The 25898-nt window shown below is 38.2% G+C and overlaps 4 protein-coding genes across 5 annotated transcripts; 2 read left to right on the top strand and 2 right to left on the bottom strand.

The window, feature by feature from the left end:
* Positions 1-1092: 1092 nt before the first annotated feature.
* LOC139327431 (olfactory receptor 10Q1-like) lies at positions 1093-2093 on the top strand. Its single transcript, XM_070957260.1, has one exon. It carries the CDS (start codon positions 1093-1095, stop codon positions 2050-2052), a length of 960 nt encoding a protein of 319 aa, XP_070813361.1. The 3' UTR covers positions 2053-2093.
* A 6173-nt stretch (positions 2094-8266) lies between these two features.
* Positions 8267-12928, top strand: LOC139327430 (olfactory receptor 10W1-like). Of its 2 annotated transcripts, none has more exons than XM_070957259.1 (2): positions 8267-9204; positions 12921-12928. In XM_070957259.1, the coding sequence occupies exons 1-2, from the start codon at positions 8289-8291 to the stop codon at positions 12926-12928; spliced, it is 924 nt and encodes a 307-aa protein (XP_070813360.1). In that variant the 5' UTR covers positions 8267-8288. The 2 variants fall into 2 exon arrangements, with proteins under 2 accessions (XP_070813360.1, XP_070813359.1); XM_070957258.1 differs by lacking the exon at positions 12921-12928 and adding an exon at positions 9639-9803 and having other exon boundaries at positions 8267-9182.
* Positions 12929-16202: 3274 nt separating this feature from the next.
* LOC139310602 (olfactory receptor 6Q1-like) lies at positions 16203-17153 on the bottom strand. The gene has a single exon (XM_070934788.1). The coding sequence runs from the start codon at positions 17151-17153 to the stop codon at positions 16203-16205; it is 951 nt and encodes a 316-aa protein (XP_070790889.1).
* A 7507-nt stretch (positions 17154-24660) lies between these two features.
* On the bottom strand, positions 24661-25605 carry LOC139310591 (olfactory receptor 11L1-like). The gene has a single exon (XM_070934779.1). It carries the CDS (start codon positions 25603-25605, stop codon positions 24661-24663), a length of 945 nt encoding a protein of 314 aa, XP_070790880.1.
* Between the last annotated feature and the right edge of the window lie 293 nt (positions 25606-25898).

The following is a 25898-nucleotide window of genomic DNA, read 5'->3' as shown; positions in this document are numbered from 1 at the left end:
CTCTTTCTATTCAGTGAAACTGTCTTTCAAAAAGAGTGAATAAAACTGTGGCTTTAAGGCCAATCCATTCCATTATACATTCCCCAGCAATTTCCCTTTCCACCCCTAAACCCAGCTGTCATTATATAATGACTTAATTCATGAATGTTGTTGGTTCCAGAAGAATGCTACTAATGTGTTGCCCTGCTATTTGCACTTGGCATTCTGGGCCTTTTCCCACACTCCAAATATTTATGCAGAGGGCTGCCTTCTCATCTTCCCCACTTTGTTTCCTTGCTCACAGGTTTAAAGTGGGCAATACTGCAATGGGTGAAAGCTGGAAGCTGGAAGTGAGAAAGCAATGTATTTGGGAAGACAAGCAAGTATTACACTAAGAACATCAGTAGAACCTGGTTCTTTGATGGAGGTAAGTCTTACGAGAGCTGAATCATAAGAACTGTAAAGGGCTGTGAAAAGAAATGCTATGCAGGTACAGGAATGCCAGCTGTTTTATTAAATAATCTCAATCAAAGTAGTGTTATATTCAGCCTACACTTCAACTCTTCCACCCCTTTTTTTCATAGGTTTTAGCCTTCTTACATCAGAGCAGCTGAAAATATATTCCTCTCCATGTTCTATTGGGAGATGGGAAACTCACACAATTGAATTTAAACCAAAGTCTAATCTCAATCTTCTGTGGGACCTGGACTCATCTCTTGCCTTTTATATGGTTCCTTGCTTTCAAAGGTTGCCCTCTCCTGATGTAGTAGGGAGACTGATGAGATGCTTGTATCCCATTGATAACCCAAGTTCTGTATATATCGGCTTTTGTTTCTACTTGGTCAGTTTTGGACAATTGATATCGTAATACATTTAAAATAATATCCTGGAAATGTTAGAATTTGCTTGGGTAGAGCGTAATTGTGAGATGAAGGAAAATGAAAAAAAAAACTAGGATTAACCATTGAGATTTCATGTATCAGACCTCAATATCATACAGTCTACAGGTTTTTGACTCTGAAACTTATGTAAATATACTGTACATAATTATTTAACCGTTTTTTCTTTTTCTTTTTTCTTTTTTCTTTTTTCTTTTTTATAGTGATAGTTGAGATGTATCTGACAATTACAAACTGGGATAATCAATCCATTGCCTACGAGTTCATCTTCCAGGCATTCTCCACTGTTCCTGAGATACAACATCTTATTTTCACTTTCTTTCTTTTGCTCTACCTCACAATCATTTTTGGTAACTGCTCTGTTCTTTGGGTTATCTGCACTGTCCGCTCCCTGCACACCCCCATGTATTTCTTCCTGGCCAGCCTCTCTTGTCTGGAAATGTGTTACATCACTGTGGTAGTACCTCAGATGCTTGCTAGCATTTTTGATTTCCACAGAACAATCCCATTGGTGAACTGTGCCATCCAGATGTTCTTCTTTACATCACTAGGCAGCACTGACTGTTTTATGTTGGCTGTCATGGCATATGATCGCTACATAGCCATCTGCCACCCACTTCGCTATACCCTCATCATGACTTGGCAAGTATGCATGTGGCTGGTGATTGGCTCCCTGATTCTTGCCATAGTGCTGTGTCTGCAGCTAACCATCTTGATTTTCAACTTGCCTTTTTGTGGTTACCAACCCAAGATCAATCATTTCCTATGCGATGTACCACCTGTGCTAAAGCTGGCATGTGCTGACACGCAAATTCACCAAACTGTGCTATACATTGTTGGCATCCTGGTTTTAACAATTCCCTTTCTTCTGATATGCATCTCGTATGTTTATATTGTGGCTGCCATTCTCCGGATTAAGTCCACATCTGGACGGCACCAGGCCTTCTCCACCTGCTCCTCCCACTTGACAGTTGTGATCCTACAATACGGAGTCTGCAGCCTTGTGTATCTGCGTCCCAAGTCCAGCACTTCAGAAGATGAGGATAGGAAACTGGCTCTTATATATACCTTTGTCACTCCCCTCCTGAACCCCTTGATCTACACCCTGAGGAACAAAGATATCAAGCAGGCTTTAAGGAAGGTCATAAAGAAAATGGTTACATCTCAGACTTGAATGTCAATTTATCTATAACATTATTATACCCTCAAAACCAGTTGTGGATTAGCTTTATCACAGAAGGAAGTAATCTTGAATCCTTCAGGTAATTGCTGATCATTTCCCAGCATCTCTTAATGTTGTCCATGTTATCTGGGGTTCTGGTTTGTATTTTGTCACTGGTTCTCTACTTCTTATCTGCTTAATTAATTACACTATGGTATGGATATCTAATAGATTTGCATTCACCAGAAATCTTTTTATAATGGACATCAGATTGAGGAATGATCTTGCAGAAGATATCAAAACAAAAGCTTTATTCCAGCATTCTTTGGGACAGTCCTGATCCCATCTGTACTTGGCGGAAATGAATTTTCATATCTGTAGCCAAGGGCAATGTTTATTATTGTTGTTAATATTAATATTATTAACCAAATGTAATAATTAACATATTATTGCTCAAAGCAAAGGCAAATTAGGCAATCACATAAGATACCGGGTTAAAGAAGGTATCAAATTGCAAGAAAAATCTCTAACAGAAGAGAATATATTTAACTCAGGGTTGAACTTTGGAGTTTACATTACAGACCATTCAAAAGAGGGGAAAAAAAAAAAAACCTAGGGAGGAAATGAAAATACAATAGCCTACATTCAGACAAGCAGAGATCAGCACCAGATAAACAATCAGGCAAAAAACAATATTCTAATCAAGGAATATGAAAATGTTGAAAAAAAATTGTCACATCACCCATATTTATTTATTCAAATTTATTATAGACTCTTGGCAGTGTACAAAATTGAAAAATCCATAAAAACAGATAAAATGTAAAACCATACAGACAGCCCATATTTATAAAGAGTGAAGAACAAAGACATATTTGTTGATAGGCCTTCTCGGAATGAAGGCCATGTATTACATACTTTAAGAAATGAGTACTAATTTTATTAAAATAAAGGCTTCCTTGATGAAGCATGCTCTTCAGAGTCCAATTTGTCATTTTTTCTTGTTTTGCAAATAAAGAATGATGTTTAAGACCCACAATTACCTAATTATAGCTGTACTTAATTATAGCTGTAAAAGATGTATAAATTCCTCACAGAATAGAATCTACATTGAGTTTAAGACCCAGTTACATGTGAAGAACATAATTAGCAAAGTTGCACCTGGTACAGATATACCCATTTTTGTAGTAATCAAACTAATATACAACCACCCTGAGAAGTGTCTGTAAATATTCCATGGAGGTATATGAACTGGGCAATATATCATAAATCATCTAGATAAGCAACTGCACCCTAGGGATTCCACAAAGAACAAGACAGAAAAGTCTGGCTAATGTGTCCAGAGATTGATAGCACTTCACAGGCAAGTGAACACACATATTCTCTAGCAGATCCACTTTCTTCAGCAAGGGAGTGAGACCTTGGCTGTTTTAACCTATCTATGCAGCTCTTTTTCGAGGAAAAGGGCCATTCCTCTTTTTCCTGATCAAACCTATGACTGAACAATCTTCCCATCTTGGCAGTCCAAATACAGACAGAAATCACAAGAACAGTGGAGCTGCCACTTATCATCCCTGGTAAGTTGCTTATTTTACACAATTTCCTATTCTGCTGTTTTCTAATTTTTATTTATTTGTTATTTATTAAATTTATATGCCACCCATCTTGCTGTCTGAGGTAACTCTAATGTCTTAAGTTCAAAGTCATCGTCATCTGCATGGTAAGATGGCCTGAGAGATGAGAATACAAACAAGGGTGAAAAGTTACCCTTCTATTCACCTTTGGTAGATTTTCATGTGTATCCAGTACCTTTGAAGCAAACTAACTATCAATACTTATTTGCAAATGATTTGTCAGGATGAATTAGTTTTCCCATTTTTCAAGTGCTAGTCAATACATTATGGTCTTAAATAGAAATCACGGATTCATTGTCACCACCACAATTCTATTGAACGACAGATGCCCATATTTCGAAAACATACGACATTATTTTCTTAGGATACAGAGAAGAAGTAATGTTTTTTTTAAAAAAAATCACTTTCTAACAAAAAAATTATGCTTTGTTAACTCTTGCACAATTACCTATAAACATGTGACAAACAAGTAACTAGAATACGGCATTAACAGCATTTCTTTTTTTAAAAAAATCAGCTTTGAGGAAAAAGAATGGAGAACCGAGACTCATAAAGGGTGGTGACTTATCTGAGATACTGTAAAGGCTATACTTGTACTATATATAAAGTCCTTCATGAGTGGTCCTATTCAACAATGGCAACTGCAATCTAGGAGAAGGCTTCTTCTCCTGCATTCTTTTTTAATGTTCTCCAGGATAAATAGTAGAACTTTCAAAACCAAATAAAATACTTTCTAAAAATGTTTTCAAAGAGTTTTAAAATGTCAGCTGAATTATTGTTATTCTGCTGTTCTTGCTCTACGTATATTCTGCTTCTGCTTTTTGGATCTCCTTACTGAAACCAATATTAAATTTTGTGGTAATTTAAATTAATGCATGTAAGGTTTCTATCGCCTAGACTAGAGCAAAGTAAGCTTTATGGATCTAACTTTTTTGACCTGCTATCTTGATCCAAACTTGTTCCTCCTTTGTGGTTCTCCTGTACTTACAGAATTCCCCTCCAAATTATTTTCCATAGTTACACAAAGGAGGAAAAGAGAAACTTTGGAGGAGCTACAGATTACACTTCTACCACTTACTTCTTTTTCATTACATTCATTTTGCATAATTTGGTTGAAATAGAATCTAAGCTTTTAAGTTGTAATTCTAGACAAATGGGGGGGGATAGCGAAGAAATTTTATGAATTCAGGTGTGGAAATTTCCTGCCTTGCACATTTCTTTGAAAAGAATTTTCATCACCCAGTTTTGTAGGAGGAGCAGGAGTGAGAGTTATGCTTATATTTACTGCCAAATGCTATTTATGCCTTAATGGGACATTTAATTAAAACTAAGGTCAGATCACCACTTTCTTCCAAAGAAGTATTTGCTTGATGGTTCACAACATATGACAGATGCTGAAGTACTGATAAATTTATCAGCTTGTGAAGATTTTTCCAAATCAACTATGCATGAATATAAAGCAATGGAGCATTATGATGGTCCTTTAGCTTCCAATTAAATGACCAAATGAGGTGAAACAGTAAAAAAGTAATGAATTACTGATAATGGAATCCTATATTCCAATTTGTGCAGGATGACCATGTAATTAACAAAAAGAACAGGCAATATGAAGTGAGTTTTAGCTACTATATATTATCCCGTTATTTAGTAAGCAGCAGTTTCCCCTTACCTGTTGACCTCCAAATTGTTGGATTTTAATCTCTGTGGCCCCCTTGAACCACGCTGGTTTGACCTCCAACACATTTGGAGGGCAATAGATTGGGAACAACTGCTCCAGTAGAATGTTAGAAGTAATGTTAAAAGAACATTAAGACATTTCTCATGTGCTAACAAGTCTTCACTACTTCAGGTCTTCATAGTTTCAGCTGTGAACTCATCCCAACTTCATGGGAAATGCTAGAGTTCCTGAATATTTTTCCTTGCATTTAAGATCTATTATTAGCTGTGGTGGTGAAAATATATCATGCCTCAGTTTTACAACCAATTGTTTTTTTTTTTCCAGTAGCTGAACACATAGGCAAATTATTGCTGCCTAATACCATCCAGCCGTTACTGAGGCAATATAAAGTCTGCCTATATTGCAGTTATTTTGGGACAATGATGGCTGTACAAGACACTACAATATACAAGTGGAAACCACAACATAGCTCTGTGTGGTTGCTATGGAGGAAGGAAGAAAAGGCATTTAAAACAATGCCTACAATCAATCACCAGGAACAGAATTTTGAAGGTTGTCAAGGAAATAGGCTTGAGTTGCAGGGAATAGGACAGTAGTGGGTTTCGAAACCCGTTGCTACTGGTTCGCTCCTGGGCATGCATGTACTGATGCACGTGCGTGACACTTTTGCACATGTACAGAAGCATCCAGATGGGTGGGCGGAGCCTCCCGCTGCCACCTGGTTTGCCTGATCCGGGAAGAACCGGTAGCAACCCACCACTGGAATAGGGTCCTTTAAAAAGCAGATAATTGTGCATTCCTATTCAGTAAGCAAGAAACTGGTAGCATTCCCTCCTGCCATCCACAAGACAGCATCTTAAAAAAAAAATTAGCAGCAATTTCTCCTTTGCATCAGAGAGTTCCCCCCCCCCCACACACACACACCCAGAATAGAAAAGGAAATGGAAATCTTGCCAATTTCTCCCCAGGCACTCATTCCCCACTCACTCCCTAGACTAGTGTGCCTGGGGGTTGGGGAGTTGCAAGAAGCCTCAAAGAAATTGGAATTGCAGAATGCTGTTCATTTGTCTGGCCATAGTCAAAAATCAGAATGCAACGGTTGCAGTGAAGGACCTCTGAACAGAATGCTATATATCAAGTCAGGATGTGAAACCAGGATGAGTCAAGAGTTCCTCAGACTCATCCCTGAAAATGGAAATAATCATTTTTGGGCTATTTCAAGTAAATCAGAGCTTATTCAGAAATAACTTTGCCCAGCTGCTGAACACAATTGATTGTGTAAGAACACAAAACCCTAGAACCAATTCTAAAATAGTACAAAGAATGCAAACCATATTCAACTTCCCCTACTTCCAATTCTCCATAGCTTGACTTAGTCCTTTCTATGCTTATGCTGTGGATAAGAAAAACTATAGCGTTTCATCCCATTCCGCCTTTTGACATGTGAACTTTTCGAAATGAAAAATCAAAATTAAAAGGACATTCATTTTATCACATTAATTAACAATCTATGCATATATTTATATACTAAAAGTATATATAATCTTTTATAAAAAATAAATTATAGGCTGGCTCACCAGATTCTTTTTTTAAAGGATGAAAAACCTTAAACTTTTTTTCCTGCTTTATTTTGTTGCCATAACATATGTTAAGGATATTGTTGTGTTACCAACCAGCAGAGTAAGTGCACAGAGAAACGGTACTGAGAGCAATGAATACAATACATACAAACTGGTTAAACAAAGCTTTTACTTTGTAGTGAAAAACAATTGCATAGTCTTTTAGTCAATCCAAGTCTTTAGCCATTCAAATCAGTCCGAAGTTACAGATATTTTCTTACCAGACAAACAGCAGTAATTCACGCTGGTAACAAATCACGATGATAGCAGATCCATCCACTTCTTCACACACGACAGTAACAGTTTCAACCAGCAAGTCAAGCAGCAAGTCAAGCAATGATGAGAGCAGGTCCAACAATGACTATAGCTGGCTTCCTTCTTATATACAGTTTACACTAGTAATTATCCACTTAAGATAAGTGAAGTCAGCAGTGCAATGATTCAACAGTACAATTACTCAGCATTACATTTAAAGTTACAGAATACATTTAAAATGATAGAACACATATATTGCCTGAACAACTTGTTAGACTTACACCATATCCTAACAACATCTCAAACATATTTTAGTCCTGTAAATTATTTAATACAGCATTTCTCCTGGGATCATGATTTAAAATAAATAAATAAATTTGCACCTCTAGAGGTCTGTGACAGGAGGTGACATTTTTCCAGTTGAAAAATCAGTTTCTCAAAATCCATCCCACTTGCCCTGTTGTTTCAAAAGTTCAAAAAGCAGATATTCAAAAATTGCAAAAAAAACACTTATGGAAATACTCATATGAAACAATATGCTGTGATTCTGTATTGCTTATTCTTTGGATTATGAATATTTATTCATGCTAGTGCAATAGCAGCTATCAAGGATTTCAGTAAACATAACAGACACAGAATCATAAAATGACCATATATAGGTGTGTCAATTAAACTTCCCAAACAGAAGGATATATTTGGGCCGTACACATAAAAAGTGATAAGTCAGAAATATGAACAGCATCATTTTAGTCTGGTGGGAATTTCTATAGGGCTTGGGAGCCTTCTTGCATATTTCCCTCCTTCATTTAGTGCAAGGACTAATAATCTGATCCTCCAGAGGCTGTTGAATTTTAATTCTTTCTAAACCATCATTTTCCTGCCCAATGAGGGGGATTCATAGAAACTCCAGCCCAACATTAGAGAACTACACATCAACCTTTACCCTTTTGTCATGTCAAACCTCTGTTTATTTCAGGTAAAATGTGCCTTTTATATACTGGCTTGATCACAGATTTTTTTATTTTTTTCTTTGGATTGCTTTTAGGATAGGAGCAATCATTCTGGATGCTTCAGGAGAACTGTACGGCAATGCTGGATTTTATGTTTTTGGCTTTTCCCACTCAACCACAGTATCAGTCTTTGCTTTTCTTGGGCATTAGCACAGTTTATGCACTCATAATCACAGGTAACACACTGATTATATTAGCTATCTGGAAGAACCCTCACCTGCATACCCCTATGTATTTCTTTTTGGGTGCTCTCTCTGTGATTGAACTCTGCTATACAGCGACTGTGGTCCCACAGATCTTGGTGACCAGCTTGCAGAAGAAGAAGTTCATCAGTTTTAGGAGCTGCAGTGCTCAGATGTTTCTTTTCATTGGACTAGGTAGTGCTGATTGCTTCTTGCTGGCTATTATGGCCTTTGACTGTTATGTGGCTATTTGCAAGCCTTTGACATACATCTTCATCATGACTCAGCAGTTATGCATTCAGCTAGTAGTTATGTCATTGATTGTTGCTTTCCTGATTTCCCTGATGCTGGTGTGGCTGGTCTTTCACCTTTCCTTCTGTGCTGAGCTTGGAATTGAACACTTCTTCTGTGATGTGCCCCCTATGTACCAGCTCATAAGTAACAAGACTGAACTCAGTGAAGTTGGGATTCTGTTTTCAGGGGTAATGGCCATTGCAGTGCCTTTCATATTGATCTGTATCTCTTATCTTTTCATCACTGTTGAAGTGCTGCGGATCCACTCAGCCGATGCGCGTCGAAAGACTATATCTACTTGCTCTTCCCATCTAGCTGTGGTGGCCCTCCAGTATGGTTGCTGCAGCTTTATGTACTTGCGTCCAAACACCAGCTTCTCTCCAAAGCAAGACCAGCTACTTTCCATGGTCTATACTCTGGGCACACCGTTACTCAACCCCATAATCTACAGTCTAAGGAACAAAGAGATGAAGGTAGCCCTGAAGAAAGTCCTCAGCCACTGAATTCTTTAGGAGGATTAATTATCCCACTAACTGCCTAATGTCTTTTAGAATGGACATCCTTAAAGATTCCTAAAATCCTGCATCGGAGCCAACTTGCCATGGCCAATTCACTCTGGTCAACTCATCATGGCCAACTCGCTGCGGGCCACTAATATCAAAGAAATGGTGGAATAGAATCATTAAAGGATGCCAAAGGAGGGAGAGAATGAAATGTGAATGACAAAAATTAAAATATTTTTTTATTTATTTTAAATAATTAAATTGAATTGTTAAATTGTTCTGTGGCGAGTTGGCCATGATGAGTTGGCCATAGCGAGTTGGCTGTGGCGAGTTGTCCCATTCCACAACAGTAATGCAGCTCCTTCCTTGCCCTTTGATTTTCTTTTATAACCACTATTCCCAACGGCTCTTTAATTATTTTCTCAGCTGAGTCAAAACCAAACTGGTTAGAGGATTTTGCAAAGGAGAATAAGGAAGCATTAAAAAAAACCCGATGAAATTGGCCTGCCTCACCCATGTCAGCAGAAAGGGCATGCTCTGGGCCCATCAGTCAAGGAGTTCCTTTTCTGCCATGGCTCCTGCCCTTTGGAACATCTTACACCCCCACCCACCCCCAAGGTGAGTTCCATACTGACCCTCCAGACCTTCTGTAAGGTCCTAAAGACCTGGCTCTGCCAGTTCGCCTGGAGCCCCAATGAGGGGGTGATATCACTCTGAAGGTGGCTATTAGAATAGAACACCCCCCACCTCTCCCTGTGCTCCCTTCTCCACCCATCTTTTAATGTGACATTATTACTGTGTCATTTATTCTTTATTTCTTTTAATGTTTACTACTTTTAATATTTGTAAGCTGCCCAAAGTTGCCTCTAAATGAGATTGACAGCATATAAATTTACTAAATCACAACATAACACATAACACAGCACAGCACAACACAACAAACATAAAACATAACATAAAACATAACATAAAACATAACATAAAACATAACATAAAACATAACATAACTGTAACATAGCATAGCATAGCATAACATTAAAATATAACATACTGTAACATAACATAGCATAGCATAACATAACATAAAACAACATAGTATAGCATAGCATAGCATAACATGCACCTGCCTCACCTGTATTGTGAGCCGCCCTGAGTCTTCGCCCTGAGCATATAAATTAAATTAAATTAAATTAAATTAAATTAAATTAAATTAAATTAAATTAAATTAAATTAAATTAAATTAAATTAAATTAAATTAAATTAAATTAAATTAAATTAAATTAAATTGAAGTGAGACAGGGGGCAAATCCTACAGGAGTGCAGCTGATGATAGTTTCCATTAGCATCTGTGAAGGTGGGGAGGGTGGCTCAAAAAAAGTCAAATGGCAGCCTTGAACGTACATTTGGAGCCCTGCCTCTTTTTATGTGCATTGTATGCCCAACCCCTAAAAAAAGAAACAGGGTTTGATCAAATAGTTGTGGCAGCCACATTATTTTTTGAACCTCCTGCTAGACATGGCTGCTTTCCAGAGAGTGGCCCGTAAATTAGTCCTTCATTCCAAGGAAATGGCCGTCTGAGGGAGGCATTGTATGATAATTCTGGATTGTTCTGCTGTTTGCTTTCTTATTGAAGCAACTGACACAATAGGAGAACAGCCAGTGTGAAGCTCCACACTCCACAAAGTCTTTTCTCAGAGCAAAGTGCTGTGAGCAGTGGTGAAATCCAATTTTTTTAAAACTACCGGTTCTGTGGGCATGGCTTGGTGGGCGTGATGTGGCTTCGTGGGCATGGCAGGGGAAGGATACTGCAAAATCTCCATTCCCACCCCACTCCAGGGGAAGGATACTGCAAAATCTCCATTCCCACCTCATTCCAGGGGAAGGATACTGCAAAATCCCCATTCCCTCCCCACTCCTGGGGGAAGGATATTGCAAAATCTCTGTTTCCACCCCACTCTGGGGCCAGCCAGAGGTGGCATTTGCCGGTTCTCTGAACTACTCAAAATTTCCGCTACCGGTTCTCCGAACTGCTCAAAATTTCCACTACCGGTTCTTCAAAACCTGTCAGAACCTGCTGGATTTCACCCCTGGCTGTAAGCAAAGAGGCCAAGGAGGCCCCATGCACCCCAGAATTAGTTTCTGCAGCCACCCTACCCACAATGCCTTGTTCAGAAGAAAGACCCTTCAAAATACGGTGTCTGTGGGCAACAGCACCTGCACTGCCTCCACTGGAATACTTAGTTTTACCCACTTTTCACTAAATGATAATTGTAGCTAATGGTGGACCATGTCTGTTTGAGAATCAACAGAAAACAGTGTTCTTATCACTGTTTTTTAAAAAAACTGGCAAGGGGGGCGGAATAGTACTGGAAAAAAAGACAGCCATCTCATCTACACTGAAGCTGTCACTAACGTCAGGCATTGTGCTAAACCACATTTTGCAGAAGTATAGTTTGTTTGATTAATCCAGAATTGGTTGATTTCTTGCATCGTATTAAACTCAAAGCAAACAAAGCCAGTTTAGTTAAGAGAATACTGACTGAAAATAAAACAGGGAACTCTGAGTAAATTCCTAACTGTACATTTCACTGCTATGGCAGTTAATAAATTGTGGGTTCAGACATGAAAAAATTAAAGATTAAAAAAAAAATCACCATCTGTCAAATCAAATTTGTCAATCTGGTACTGTAAAGACAATTAAAGCCAAACAAAATCAAATTCTAAAAAGCTAGTCATGAGAAATAAGAAGTAAATAAATATCTTTTCTCAGGTGAGCATTTAATAACACTGGACAATAATAATGTTTTGATGATTATAATAGACCCCTTCAAACTGAACACAAGTACAATTTTAGAATGACTGTCTCACACAGGAATCTCAAGAAATATTAAATTAACTTTTAATGACTATAATGTATTTAATTGCATAATGTTTCTGATATACTGCATAAAAATGTTTTATTGCTGATTTTCATTTCTACTTAGTGTTCTATGTATCCTGCTGCAGTATCCAACAATAATCAGCCAGCATTCATGGATTCCAGTTGCCCGGTTACTATTTTTGCCTTGTAGTAATGTCCTGATGAAAACTTTCACCATGTTCATCACTGACTGCATCTAGATTTTCAGGAAAGAAGTCTAAGTGTGAATGCAGAAAATGAATCTTCAGTGATACGTTGTGCTTCATGGTCTTGTATGCAATAAGAAGTTTGTCAACCAGCTGAATATAGTTTGGTACTCTGTAGTTGCCAAGAAAATTCTCAGCAATAGTGGAGGCAAAAATATCCTTGTTGGATCAACTAGTGGCTCACATGCCACATTTTTCTGTCCTGGAACCAAATTCTTTCAGTGACCATTTCTTTTTAATGTAATACAACTCTTTTACAAGGTGTCTCATTTGTATGTATACGTAACAACAGTACTTAGTATATCCAAGCTGCATTCCAAGCAGGACCAAATTTCCTCAATGTCAAATTAGGTACAATTATAAAAGTTAAAGTAATTTCCAATTAAGACCTTTGACTGGAGTTACATCATTTGCTCAGCCTTTCAAACATTTTCTAGATCTTTTAAGGTCGATGCATACCAAGTTTAGGTGCTGGAAAGGATCTGAAGAGACCTTCATCCTGTAGTGAATTGATTTGGATGATGGTGATATCCCACCTGGCTTACTATGCATTATATTAAAAATGAATCATTCCCTAATTATCAAAGTAATTTATAACCTGGAAAACAATGGGAAGAGCAATCTGTCCAAAAATCATGAGAGCCTTGGACTCAAATAAAATGAGACAGAAAAATTATTGTTTTACACTTAAAAGAACATGGATGTAAAAAGGTAAAATATTATTATTCATTACATTTTCATATTGTTAAACTTTTTAAATTCACAGAGGCTTACAACAATCCTAAATATCTACAGTAAATCACATTGTGCAGTACAATTTTATTAAGACATTTTTTCAAAGCAATAGATACAACACCCTATACCCAGTGGTGGGTTCCTCCCGGTTCAGCCCCGTTCGGCCAAGCCGGTAGCGGTGACGATATGACATCACTGAACTGGTTCTCCCTCCCCCACCCACCCACCCATGTTATTCTTACCTTTTATTTGGTCCCACCTCCAATCTATTGCTGCCTCCTGAGTCCCAGCTGATGACTAGAGGGAAAAAAAACTGTTTAAACTCTTGCCGCGGGGCTTCAAAGGGCCGTCCTACAGCTGATCAGTGTTAAAAGCAAACAAATGAGTCGGGTCGTAAGTGCAAGGACTGGTGGTAAGTGCGAGGACCTTCCAGAAATGACTCTGACCAGCTAGCCATGCCCACCTAGTCACATGACCTCCAAGCCACACCCACAAAATAAGCCACGCCCACAGAACCGGTAGTAAAAAAAATTAGAACCCATCCCTGCCTATACCAAATAAACAAGAGACTAAAAAGGTAAAGTTCAAGATGGCACACAACCATCCCCAAAAGCTTTCCACAAGAAAAGACCCTAATTTCTGGAAGACAGTCAGCCAAGGACTAACCTAACCTCTAGATTGACGTTGTTTCAGAGTATAGTTTTCAAGACTGAAAAATCATGGAACCTTCACTTCACAAAATCAGTTTACCATAAGTAGCTTTTTTACAAGAGGGTCTCTTCAGTTAATTGTGGTTGGAGGAAGCAGTTCTGATAGGTACAGCATAGGATTCTAAGTCGTTACTAGCATTTTGATTAACTTGAATAAATAACTTTGAATAAAGAAACCTGTTTGTAGTATATAATAAGATTATTATAGCCATTAGTGCCAATCAATAGGTAGAGCACTGAGTTTTGATTGAATTCTAGTTTACTGTGATCTTCAAAGGTCAGTCTCCTGTATGTAAATGCATTCCAGAAACCGAATCTCTAAATGACAAAGGTATGAGTTGCTATAGCTTTTTTTTTTAATTTTTATTGAAATACATAATAATACAATTTAACAATTTTCGGTTTAGCGGTGTTCATAAATATATACAGATAATATACATGGTGTTTTCTAATTACTTGATTATTATTGATAGTTGCACCCTCCCTTATTCTACCTTTTACTTTTGTCTTCCATCCACTTATGCCACATTTCCCACACTGTGTAATATTCCGAATTCTCTTTTTTGTTTATCACATATGTTAACTTATTCATCTCAGCGCATTCTAATATTTTTCTAATTACATGTTCTTCCTTTCTCTTTCCAATACTGTGCATATATTATTCTGGCAGCTGTAATGATATGCATAATTAGGTACCTCTTTTTTTTCTCATATGCCCTTTTCAGTATTCCCAGGAGAAAAGTTTTGGGTGTCAAATCGATATTTTCCTCTGTTATTTCTTGAGTCCATCTTCGAACCATTTTCCAGAATTTCGTTGCTTCAGGGTATGTTCACCACATATGATAGAAGGTGCCTTGATGATGACCATATTTCCAACAGTTTGGGCTCATGTTAGGGTAAATTTTTGCTATCCTTTGGCTGCCTTTCCTAATACTGTAGCTGTTAAGTAATCAAGTGGAGGCTTAAAGATTAACAAATTTATTTTGAGATAACGTATTATTAATGTTAAATAATTTTGATGGAGTAGAGAGCTTTTTATGATGCAGGAATAAGTGCATTTGTCTTTAGAAGTCTATGGAATTAAACAAGTATACTCTAATGAAAATGAAAGGTGATAGATAAAAAATTTTCTAATGACACATAGCAAAAAGACTAGCTAAAGCTTATAATACCCACAATACCTTTTATTTATTTTTATTTTATTTTATTTTATTGGATTTCTATACCGCCCTACTCCCGAAGAACTCAGGGCGGTGAACAGCCACAGAATAAAACAGATAAATACAAAAATTTAAAATAGAATAAAAACAAATTAAATAATTTGGCTGACCTTTAAATTCCCCTCCCAAATCAGACCACTTAGTTGAGTTCAGCAAATAGTAACATCACTCTTTCACCTAACCAATAAATCACTCTTTCACCTAACGCATCAATCACCTAACCTTTAGTAGAATCATTGTTACTTACATGATAAAGAAGTGTATCATCCTGTATTCAAGAAGATACAAAGAATGAAATGAGCCTTCCTTTGTGTAAACTCCAAGTTCAAGACCAGGTTTCCACAAAAAATAAAACAATTGGATATGAAAGTTGATTTGCCAAATGTCTAATAGGTTGTTCCTCAGAACAAACACTAAAAGGTCTGGTTGAAAGCCACTATCTTTACCTTCATATCTGAGCAGATCAGGTCGGATCTAATGTTCTCATTGCCACAACCAGAACTGGTGCTCTTAGCTACAACATCACATGGGAACATCTATTATAGCCAGCAGTGTTGCACTTTGGTGATTTCAGCTCTGATCTTAATATTTTAATTCAGGGAAAGGAATTCATGAAGTGATAAATGTACTATTGCATTTACTTTAAAATACTGGAAGCCTGCCCTAATGTACTGTATGTAGGGCTCTTGTGTTTATTCAGTGGAACAGGATCCAGGACCTCTACTCTAAAATTCTGCAGTGATGACACTGCTGAGCATAAAACATGCAATGATTTTAATTTGGAATAGCTATTGCTTGTAGTCTTTAGTATATTACTCACCCTTGCTTTGGCTCTCAACTTTGGAGTAATTTTATTTTCCTGATAAAAGATTTAGGATTCTCTTTGGAAAAGAAAAAACAGGATATAAAAAGTAACATAAAATGTTTTCCTGCCATTATCCCAATAATTTCTCATTTGGCCCAGCTATTTTCCTGATAACAATTTTTCACAAATGACAATCCTATAAAATGTTTCAGCACCTATAAAAATGGGTGGAATCTCTAGCTAAAATTAAGCAGTCGATTCCATTCTTTGTTTATAATCCCAAGAAATTGAATAAACAAGAAGGATATTATTAGTGATTCTGAACTAATCTTGCTCTCCCTTAGCCCTTTCCTATCCCATAATAATAATACGAATGCTTGTTTTATTGTTGATGTCACATTACAACAGGCTTTTTCTTGGAAACAATTCTACATAAAGCAGCCTTCACTTCTGTATTCCTTAAACTGTAGATTAGAGGGTTAAGGACAGGCGTGACTATTGCATAAAAGACTGACACCACCTTGTTGAGGTTGATTGAGGAGGTAACTTTGATACGGACATACATAAAGAATAGTGTCCCATAAAAAACAGCCACTACCATTAAGTGGGCAGTACAGGTTGAAAAGGCTCGTTGCCGTCCAACCAACGAGCTAATTCTAAGCACTGTAATGATAATATGAACATATGATGTTATAATAACCAAAGAGGAGATCAACAGTACCAAAAGAGAGACCAAGAAGTCTACTGATTCCTTCAGTGAAATGTCAGTGCAGGAGAGAATAAGGAGTGGTGAAGCATCACAGAAGAAGTGATCTATTACATTGGGGCCACAAAATGTCAACTGTGACATGAAATAAACAGGCAGCACTGGGGTAAGAAAACCAGTTAACCATGAGCCAATTGCCAGAATCAGACAGGTGTTTCGATCTACAATCTCTTGGTACCGCAGAGGGATACAAATAGCCACATAGCGGTCATAGGCCATGGCTGCCAGCAAGAAGCATTCTGTACTGCCCAAGAAAGTGAAGAGGTAAAGTTGAGTCAAGCAGGCAGAATAAGAGATCCTCTGACCTGCAGGATATCCAAACCCAGCCAGCATTTTGGGCACAGTGAGAGAGGTATACCAAATGTCTAAGAAGGAGAGATGGATGAGAAAAAAGTACATGGGGGTGTGTAAGCGCTTTTCTGTTGCTACCACTAAGACCAGGATGCCATTTTCCATCAGGGTTAGCAAGTACATGATTAGGAAGAAGCCAAACAGAGGCAACCATGCCTCCTGGATGCCTGTGAAGCTTACCAAGACAAATTCTGTCACCAATGTCCAATTTTCATGCGGAGACTGCATCTAGGAGTCAACACAAAATAGTTTGAATAGTAGGACACAGAAACAATAGCGAGAGATTCATTCTTCACATTCAGGGTTGAGAATAAGTGTAATGAGTCTTGAGTTTTGCAAGTTATTTTTCCATTCTAAGGAATGAAAGAAATACACTAAAAAAAAATCAGTGTTAACAGATGATTACTAGTGAACTGAGTGCATTTAATTATCATCAGAGCTACAAAACACACTGAGTAAATGTATTTATTTATTTATTAATCAAATTTGTATAAATCTTGTACCAAGGGCTGACAGGTTGTAGGGAAAAAAATGAAAGCAGTCTCTGAAAAATTGGGGCTTCTTTATTTGATTTTAAGTGAAGCTCCAGCACTCAAAGTCATATATATGCAAGGGGGAAGGGTCATTTTCCATACTGCATTTTGAGTCATTATATATATATGATTGAATAAATACTGTGCATATATGTTATTCCTATGTAAGCATTCTTTCTATAAACTCTACACATGGCCATAGAAGACTAATAACTTCCACAGAACAAGTCTCCCTGGACTGTATTATAAGTCATTTGTATGCAGCAGCTTATCATAAAATTTATATCTCCATCACTTTAATTTTGGTTGAAAAATATTTTTGTTTTATACTTTTTAATGTATTGATTCACTGTTTTTAGCTCTATTGAACGCCACCCAGAGTCACTTGTTTGTGAGATGGATGATTATATAAATTGGTTTAATAAATAAATGATACATATCTTGCAAAACTTCCAAGTGAACCTTACTTATTAGTTTTTTCCTGGTAGCCATAAAACTGGCACCGGGACATAGAAACAAGAACCTAAAACAAAATAGGCACTAACAGTTAGTCATCCTTCTGTACCATCCTTCTGGAGCTCAGTGGGCTCCAGAAATCCCCATTATTGGTTGGAGAAACGTATTCTAGGATAGCCATATTCACTACTCACACTTCCAAGAGATGGTTCCTGAAGTCTGCTTCTGTTGCTATTCTCTAAGAGGGGATTTCAGGGACACAGCTTGGCATGATTCATCCTCCGTTAGCCACATTTTTGCCTTTGAATACAACTAACCAGTGGTTGTGGACCAAGAGGAGACACAGAACTTGTGAGTGAGTGTGTGTGTGTAAGTTTAAGAAATAAAGACAAAAATATATGATTGCTGCAAAGCCTCCCTATGATCCTGATCAGGGAATGGGGTCTCTAAGAGACACCAGGAATTATCTAATGAGTAGCTAGGGAACATCAGGGCATGCAGAGGAGACACACATACAGGTCCTCACTAGACAGCCTATACTGTAGATTTTATTTTTAAATAATGGTCAAAATACAAATCAGTAACTACATAGAGGGCATAATTTTTAGTGTCAGTCACTAATGCTATTGCAGAATACTTCGTTATTGCATATAGAAAACTAAATTCAATGTAGTCAGACCTTCAAAGAACTGATTGAGATGTTGACATGAGCATAGAAAGCTATATTTTACTTGGTGGGACCATAGGTATATCTAAGGCAGGGTGCACAGTTCTCTTTTTTAGGTCAAGAGCCATACTCCTCATCTTAGCCAATAGTCCCTTGGCTTGCAACAACTTTCCAGATTACTGTTAGCCCTATTTTAGGGTGATACTTGTTATAAGACAAAAGATGCCAGGAAACAAACCTGGGATATTTTCTACATGGTAAAGTTACTATGTAATCACATCTGATTACATACATTTTCTGCAATGACATCTGTACTTTTCTTGTCAACAATATAAAAATAGTTCAACATTGCCTTCTTCTGAGATTTTCCAGTCTAACCTAGAATTCTGAGTGATCCCTTGGTCTCCCATTAAGGTACTATCCAGATCTAATCTTACTTAGCTTTAGTTAAGGTCAGCCAAGACTATTAGATGCTGCCCCCTGCTATAGGGAACATGTTTTTATAGAACTGTTTTTTTAATTAGATATGGTCCAAGGTACAGAATAAAAGAAAAATCTAAAAAACATTACATTTTTACAAGTGTACTTGTAGAGCAACATAGCAAACTTTCAGATGGAAAAGTCTGTATATATTAAAACACTGCCAGCCTTATATACACAAAGCAGGTAGAACATCTTAACCAAAATTTCTCAATCTGTTATCCTCCAAATGTAGTAGGATTCAGATAATCTACTTCAATTGTGAATCGATTCCCCACCCTTTTAACAATCTTCTCAAAAAGAGAAGTTTCAAGATTTGATAATCATTCTCCAAAATTGGTGAGTTTAGAGAGGCCTCTTAAAGAGCAGGTATGCCATAGTTCCTTTAAGGAGGTGAAGATGCCTCCTTTTCCAAGATGAGTTTATAATATATATGGAATCCTTTGTGCTCTCTAAATTTGGTTGTTTACTTGCAGACATTTCATTACCCAACTAGATAACATCATCAGTGCTAGCGAGTGTGGGCTTTGCTCTCTATTTATATACAGTAGCTTGCCCTGCCAGTGTTGGTGGAAGTGTGGTTTTTCTCCTTGATAATTCATTGATTAGAGTAGTTTTCTGCTTGATTGTTTGTCTAGTGTTAATCCCTGATTATCTGGGTCTTGATTGTTAGAAAGGAAAAAAGTCTCTTTTGAATGGTACATACTGGTAAATGTGGTAGCTGTGTTGTTCCAATATCTCAGGGGCTGCCACAAAGAAGAGGGGATCAACGTATTCTCCAAAGCACCTGAAAGCAGGACAAGAAGCAATGGATGGAAACTAATCAAGGAGAGATCCAACCTAGAACTAAGGAGGAATTTCCTGTCAGTTAGAACAATTAATCAGTGGAACGACTTAATTCCAGAAGTTGTGGATGCTCCAATACTGGAGGTTTTAAAGAAGAGATTGGACAACCATTTGTCTGAAATGGTATATGGCCCTGAACTAGAAAACTTCCAAGGTTCCTTCCAACTCTCTTATTCCATTATTCTGGTTTATCTCTATGTGTTATTGTTGGCTGATTTGTCTGAATGCTAAGATTCCCAGAATTCCCTAGTGTTTTGTATTGGTCTAGGATGGTCATAATTTTCTAGTAAATGGAGTCTGTCCAAGGTGTTGCAAGATTAAGGAGTTTTCATCATGTCTTCTGGCAACTAGTTGGTACTCATGGATGCATTTCTGCCTATCTGTCCTACATAGCGACTGTTACAGTTCTTACACTGTATGTTGTAGATGACTCCTGTTTAGCTTTAGTTGGTTGTGTGGTACAGTGATGCCAGGTGGTTGTAACTGTCTGTTGGTAGTTTCTCACATGTGCTTGATGAATGGCAGTATTATACTTTTCATGGTTTACGTTGGTTGAGCTATAGTGGGTTACATGGTCAGAAAAGTTTGACAAAATAGTATGGGTATTCATTTTGTTAGAATATGTTGTATAGGTAATCTGTTTCCTCTTTTTGGTGTTCTGAGTTGCTGCAGTGCATTTATATTCATCTGAATAATGTTGTTACACAGCTCCTCTTATGTGAAACTGGGTTGTTAATACTACTACTAATAGTAATACTATTTCAATAAATAAGCAGAAAACAATACTCTGAACCAGTGATGGCTAACCTTTTTGCCATCGCATGCCAAAAGCGGGGGGAGTGTGGAGGGTTGCATGCGCATGCCTACACCCATAATTCTATGCGCCCCACCCCCCGTGCATGTGTGTACGACCCTCCCCTGTGCTTCCGCCGCTTTTGGCACATGATGGCATGGTGGGCCCGGTGGGCCCCTTTTCCACCCTCCCCAGGCTCCAGAGGCTTTCTAGGAGCCTGGGGAGGGTGAAAACGGCCTTCCCCACCCCTCTGGAGACCCTCAGGAGACCAGAAACAGCCTCTTTGCCGACTTCCGGTGGGACCAGAAGGCCCGTTTTTTGCTCTCCCCAGGCTCCTAGAAAGGCTCTGGAGCCTGGGGAGAGCAAAAAATGGGCCTACCGATCCTACCGTAAGTTGGTAAATGGGCCATTTATGGCCTCTGGAGGGCCTCCGGGGGGTGAGGAAGGCCGTTTTTTGCCCTCCCAGGCTCCTAGAAAGCCTCTGAAGCCTGGGGGGAGCAAAAAACGGGCCTTCCCCACCCATCCCAGGCCCTCCGGAGGCCAGAAACAGCCTGTTTCCCTGCTTCCGATGGGCCCAGAAGGCCCGAAAATCAACCGGTGTGCGCATGCCCACCAATATGGCTCCATGTGCAACCAACACTGGCAGGCCAAGCTACTGTACAGTATATAGACAGGGAGAAAACCCGACAGTGAGTAGTACTGATGATGTTATCAGTCATTAAACATCAGGTAGGCAACCAACCAACCTCAAAAAGCACCAAGAACTCCACAGTTCAACCCTGAACTACATATCTTTTCTTCTGGTTGAATCGCATAAAGTCTGTCTGGCTGTATTTTGAGAAAATACACCCCCACCTCAGTTATGACATACCGTATTGTTGCTATTGTTGACACTTAGGACTCCCTCTATAGAGGTGGAACCAGTAAATCTTCAACAGCCAATGCTACCTAAATTCAGCTTGCTTTTGTAGTCATCTTCTTTTCCATTTCCCCCAAACTTTAGTGAAATTTCTCCCTTCCTGACAGCTCTTATCCATTTCGACTTTATCTCCTCCCAGCCTGAGAATTTCTTTCTGAGTGAAGACTACCTGTTTCACCCCAAATAAACTGTCAGACTTCACGTATCAGCAGAGTTTGCCTGGGAGACCCCATGACAAAATGGCAGATAGCATATAACTTCTCTGGACTAGGCCATACCACAGTTGGTATGAAATTAGAGAAGATTGTGTGAGGAGTGAGATATATAACTGTGTGGAAATGCTCTAGGATGCTAGAAAAATGTAGCCCTGGATACCTGAAAATACAATATACCAAGTTGAATAAGATTGAATTTGTATTCATATGGTATTCCTAGTTCATTATGAGTATTCCCATTTCTTTATGAGCTTCACTGACTTTGATAACTACAATGATGAATAAATGCATTAGAAATATTAAATCAACAAGATAATTATAGAGTTGTGATTTAGAGCCAGAACAGAGACAAATCTCTAAAGAAATAGAAAAAGGGGGGGAAAAACTTGTTTTATTTAAGTTAACAAGTTCCCCAATGTTGTATAATTAATGGGGGGAGGGGTAGAGAAGATGCAAGAGAATAGAAATTTGCATGACTAAATCTTTCACTAGTTACCTATGCCAAGTCTTTCATTCCTGGAAGGAATCCTTTACCATTACTCTAGACCATAGATGTGTACCAGTCATTAATTCAGGAGCCACATATCAGATTTTGTGCACCATGTCAAGTGCATAAGTGCAAGGGCCCTTTTTGTAAAGAGGTTTCAGGGATCAAATGGACACTATAAACTCTTAGAGGGCTTACAGCTCCCATTTTATCTCTTAAAGTCTCCAACCACCCAAAAAATGCAAAACAGTAGTGCAAATATTGTGTGTATGCATATGTATGTGTGTGCGTATACATATATAGATATGCTTAGATGATCCCTTGTTGAGGTAGTCATTCTTATTCTCCTTCACTTAGGTTTGTATATTTATTTTTTAATTTATTAATATAGATTTATATCTTCTTTATATCTGTTGTTTTTATATCTACTTCAGTACTGCATCCAACTGTTGTGTGCAGCCCAGAATTGCACTTGATGAGATGGACAGCTGTATATATTTTATTAATAAACAAACAAATAATAATAAATATGCATATTTGTTTCCTTCTAAGCCACTTTGGAAAAGTGGAATATGTATTTCCATAGTTTATTATGTAGAAATTGGTGCTCAGTGCAAGAGCATCTGCCTTCCTCCTTGAAATAGAGAGGGGGGTGTTGTCTACTCACAATATCTTCCTTATGTTATAATAGGGAACAGCCTCCTGCATTTGCCCCAAACTGCAGATTGCAATTGATAAATATACCATTTACAGTAATTCTTGTTTAATGACTGCCTTCACGCTTAGAGCAGTGATGAAAAAGTATCTTGTAACTTATCTTCGCATTTACGATCTTTGTAGGTTTGTAGAACAAAGGAAAGCTAAAGTAATAAGCACAGTTCCAGTTTCACTTAGTAACTGCCTTACTTAATAACTGAATTGCTGTTTTCCTTCCAGAATTTTGCCTCTTAATTTTATTCCCACAATAGTGCTGCGTAATATGTCAGGGTGAGACAGGACAACTAGTCCCAAAGCCAGTCCAGTGAGCTTCATGGCAAAGGGAAACTTTAATCCACGTCTTCCCAATCGTCAAAACAACCCTCTACTAACTATTCTGTGCTGTTTGTTGCAATGTACCTCTCAGTTCACTCTTGTCAAGTAATTCAACTAAAGGACTCCTGTGTTATTCCTCCCTCAGAATTCAGGTTGTGAGAAAAGGCGTAGACAGTTTTGTTTGGCCCACTTCAGTTTCTCTTTCTTCTTAACATTTCTTCAATTATGACACCTTTCCAAATGCAGCAGTACCTGCCCACTCTGCTTTTAAAAAGAAATTTATTTATTTATTTATTTATTTATTTATTTATTTATTGGTTCAATTTATATGCTGCCGTTCTCCGGAGACTCAGGGCGGCTTACAATGCGTTAAGCAATAGCCTTCATACTTTTGTTTATACCTGCTTAGTAGGGCTTTCGCCCCCCCCCAAGCGGTGTTCTTTTTTATACAAAGTCAGCTTATTGCCCCCACAATCCGAGTCCTCATTTTACCTACCTCGAAAGGATGGAAGGCTGAGTCAACCTTGAGCCTGGTGAGATTCAAACTTGCAGTAATTGCAGGCAGCTGGTGCTAATTAACAGCACTTTAGTCTGCTGCGCCACCAAGGCTCTTCAGTGCCAATGTTCTTGTCAAATGAGTGACATTTCATTTCAAAATTTCAGTTTTCCTCCAATCTAGTATGCCATAGATGTCCAATTTATGACAATGAAAGACACTCTTATTTACAGCCATTTATAGCAGGCACATGCCACAAGCATGTGATAAAAGGTCCACCTAGAAACAGCTATAATTATTCTGTTGATCAGGAAATGGACATCTATCTCTAAATTCTGCTCAAGGCTCACCATGGATAAGATTACTTTTGTATTTATATAGTATGAACTTAGGAATTCACTCCACCCTTCCAAAGACTGGATTGTTCTTTGTTGTAGATTTAGTATGCCCAAATGATGTATTGAACTAATGTGGGTGAAGAGTCACTGCTGTACAAATGTATTAGAAAACATATTTTATTTTCTGTTTCAAGAAAAAAACAATCTCTTCCTTGTTTGGCTTTGGCTTTTTTTTTTTTTTTGGGTTACTTGTTACAACAAAAAACATGTCCAACAATAATACAGGTTTGAAGACAATTCCTCAGTGTGTGTCATGTGCTAATACGCAGCATAAACATATATAAACTAATGTTTACAAGGACTCAAGAATGTCACTTTATTGTCAGATAAAAGCACATGTGAGAGTCTTCTGTTCAAAAAGATGTTTATTTACTGCAACCTTCCCTCAGCTTGTCAATTTTGTCTGGTGAGATTTATGATATTTTTCTTTGCTTGTTCTTTATATGGTAGAGGATCTTTTCCACAGCTCTTTTCACATCTTTGTTTCTCAGGGTGTAGATAATTGGATTCAACACTGGAGTGACAACAGCATAGAGCAAAGAGACAACTTTGTCCATTTCAAAAGTCTGATCAGAATGAGGGCACAGATATGTGAAGATTACTGTCCCATAGAAGATTGTAACCACCATGAGGTGACTGGAACAGGTAGAAAAGGCCTTATGCCTTCCTGACACAGAAGGGATATGGCAGATGGTTGAAACAATCAGCGTATACGAAGTCAATGTCAGAAGGAAAGATAGGAGGACAATTACCCCAGCGACCAGGAATACTATTGTGTCCGCCATGAAAGTATTTCCAGTCGAGAGCTTAATCAAGGGCCCTGTGTCACAGAAGAAATGGTTGATCTGGTTGCTGCTGTTAAATGGCAGCTGTGAAATGAAGGCTATGGGCAGGAAGGGGGTCAAAAATCCAATCAGCCAGGAACCCAAGGCAAGGCAGGCACAAGCATGGCTGTCCATGAGAACTGGATATTGCAGTGGGTGACAGATGGCTAAATATCTATCATAGGCCATGGTAGCCAAAAGAAGGAACTCTGTGGAACCAAAGAAAAAGAAGAAATACATCTGAGTAAGGCAGGTCCAGAAAGAGATGGCACAGGATGCCCTGAGGACATTTCCCAGAAGTTGGGGAAGAGTAACTGAGGTATAACACATCTCAAGGAATGAGAAATGCCTCAGGAAGAAGTACATGGGGAATCGCAAGCTCACATCTATATGGGAGAGGACAATGATCAAGGCATTGCCAAGGAGTATGAAGAGATAGATGGAGAGGAGAATGACAAAGGAGAGTAATGGGAACTCCTGAAGCTCAGGAAAGCCGAGCAGCACAAATTTCGGGGTGGAGGTGCCATTCAGCATATTTTTGGTCCAGTCTGTACAGCCAGCATCCAAAGGAAATGGAAGACATAGGAAAGAAACAAAATGTGTTTGAGAATAGAGATGCTAGAGGGAAAAGGCATTTATTCTTCCAATAAACATATTCCAGGCATCCATTTACCATTTTCAACTTTGATTCAAACAAAGCCACCTGAATTAACTTGGTACAAGTACACATTTCATATACAATATTATATACATATTAAAGTCCGTTTGGAATTTCCCACTACTTTGGTATGCTGGATAGCTTTTGCTCACATTATCAAAGCATATCT

Source organism: Pituophis catenifer, unplaced genomic scaffold, assembly GCF_029215685.1.
Source record: "Pituophis catenifer annectens isolate HBS135680 unplaced genomic scaffold, rPitCat1.0.hap2 SCAF_1, whole genome shotgun sequence".
In the NCBI taxonomy this organism is placed as follows: Eukaryota; Metazoa; Chordata; class Lepidosauria; order Squamata; family Colubridae; genus Pituophis; species Pituophis catenifer.
The sequence above is the reverse complement of the archived record's forward strand: the minus strand, read 5'-3'. Positions and strand labels throughout refer to the sequence as shown.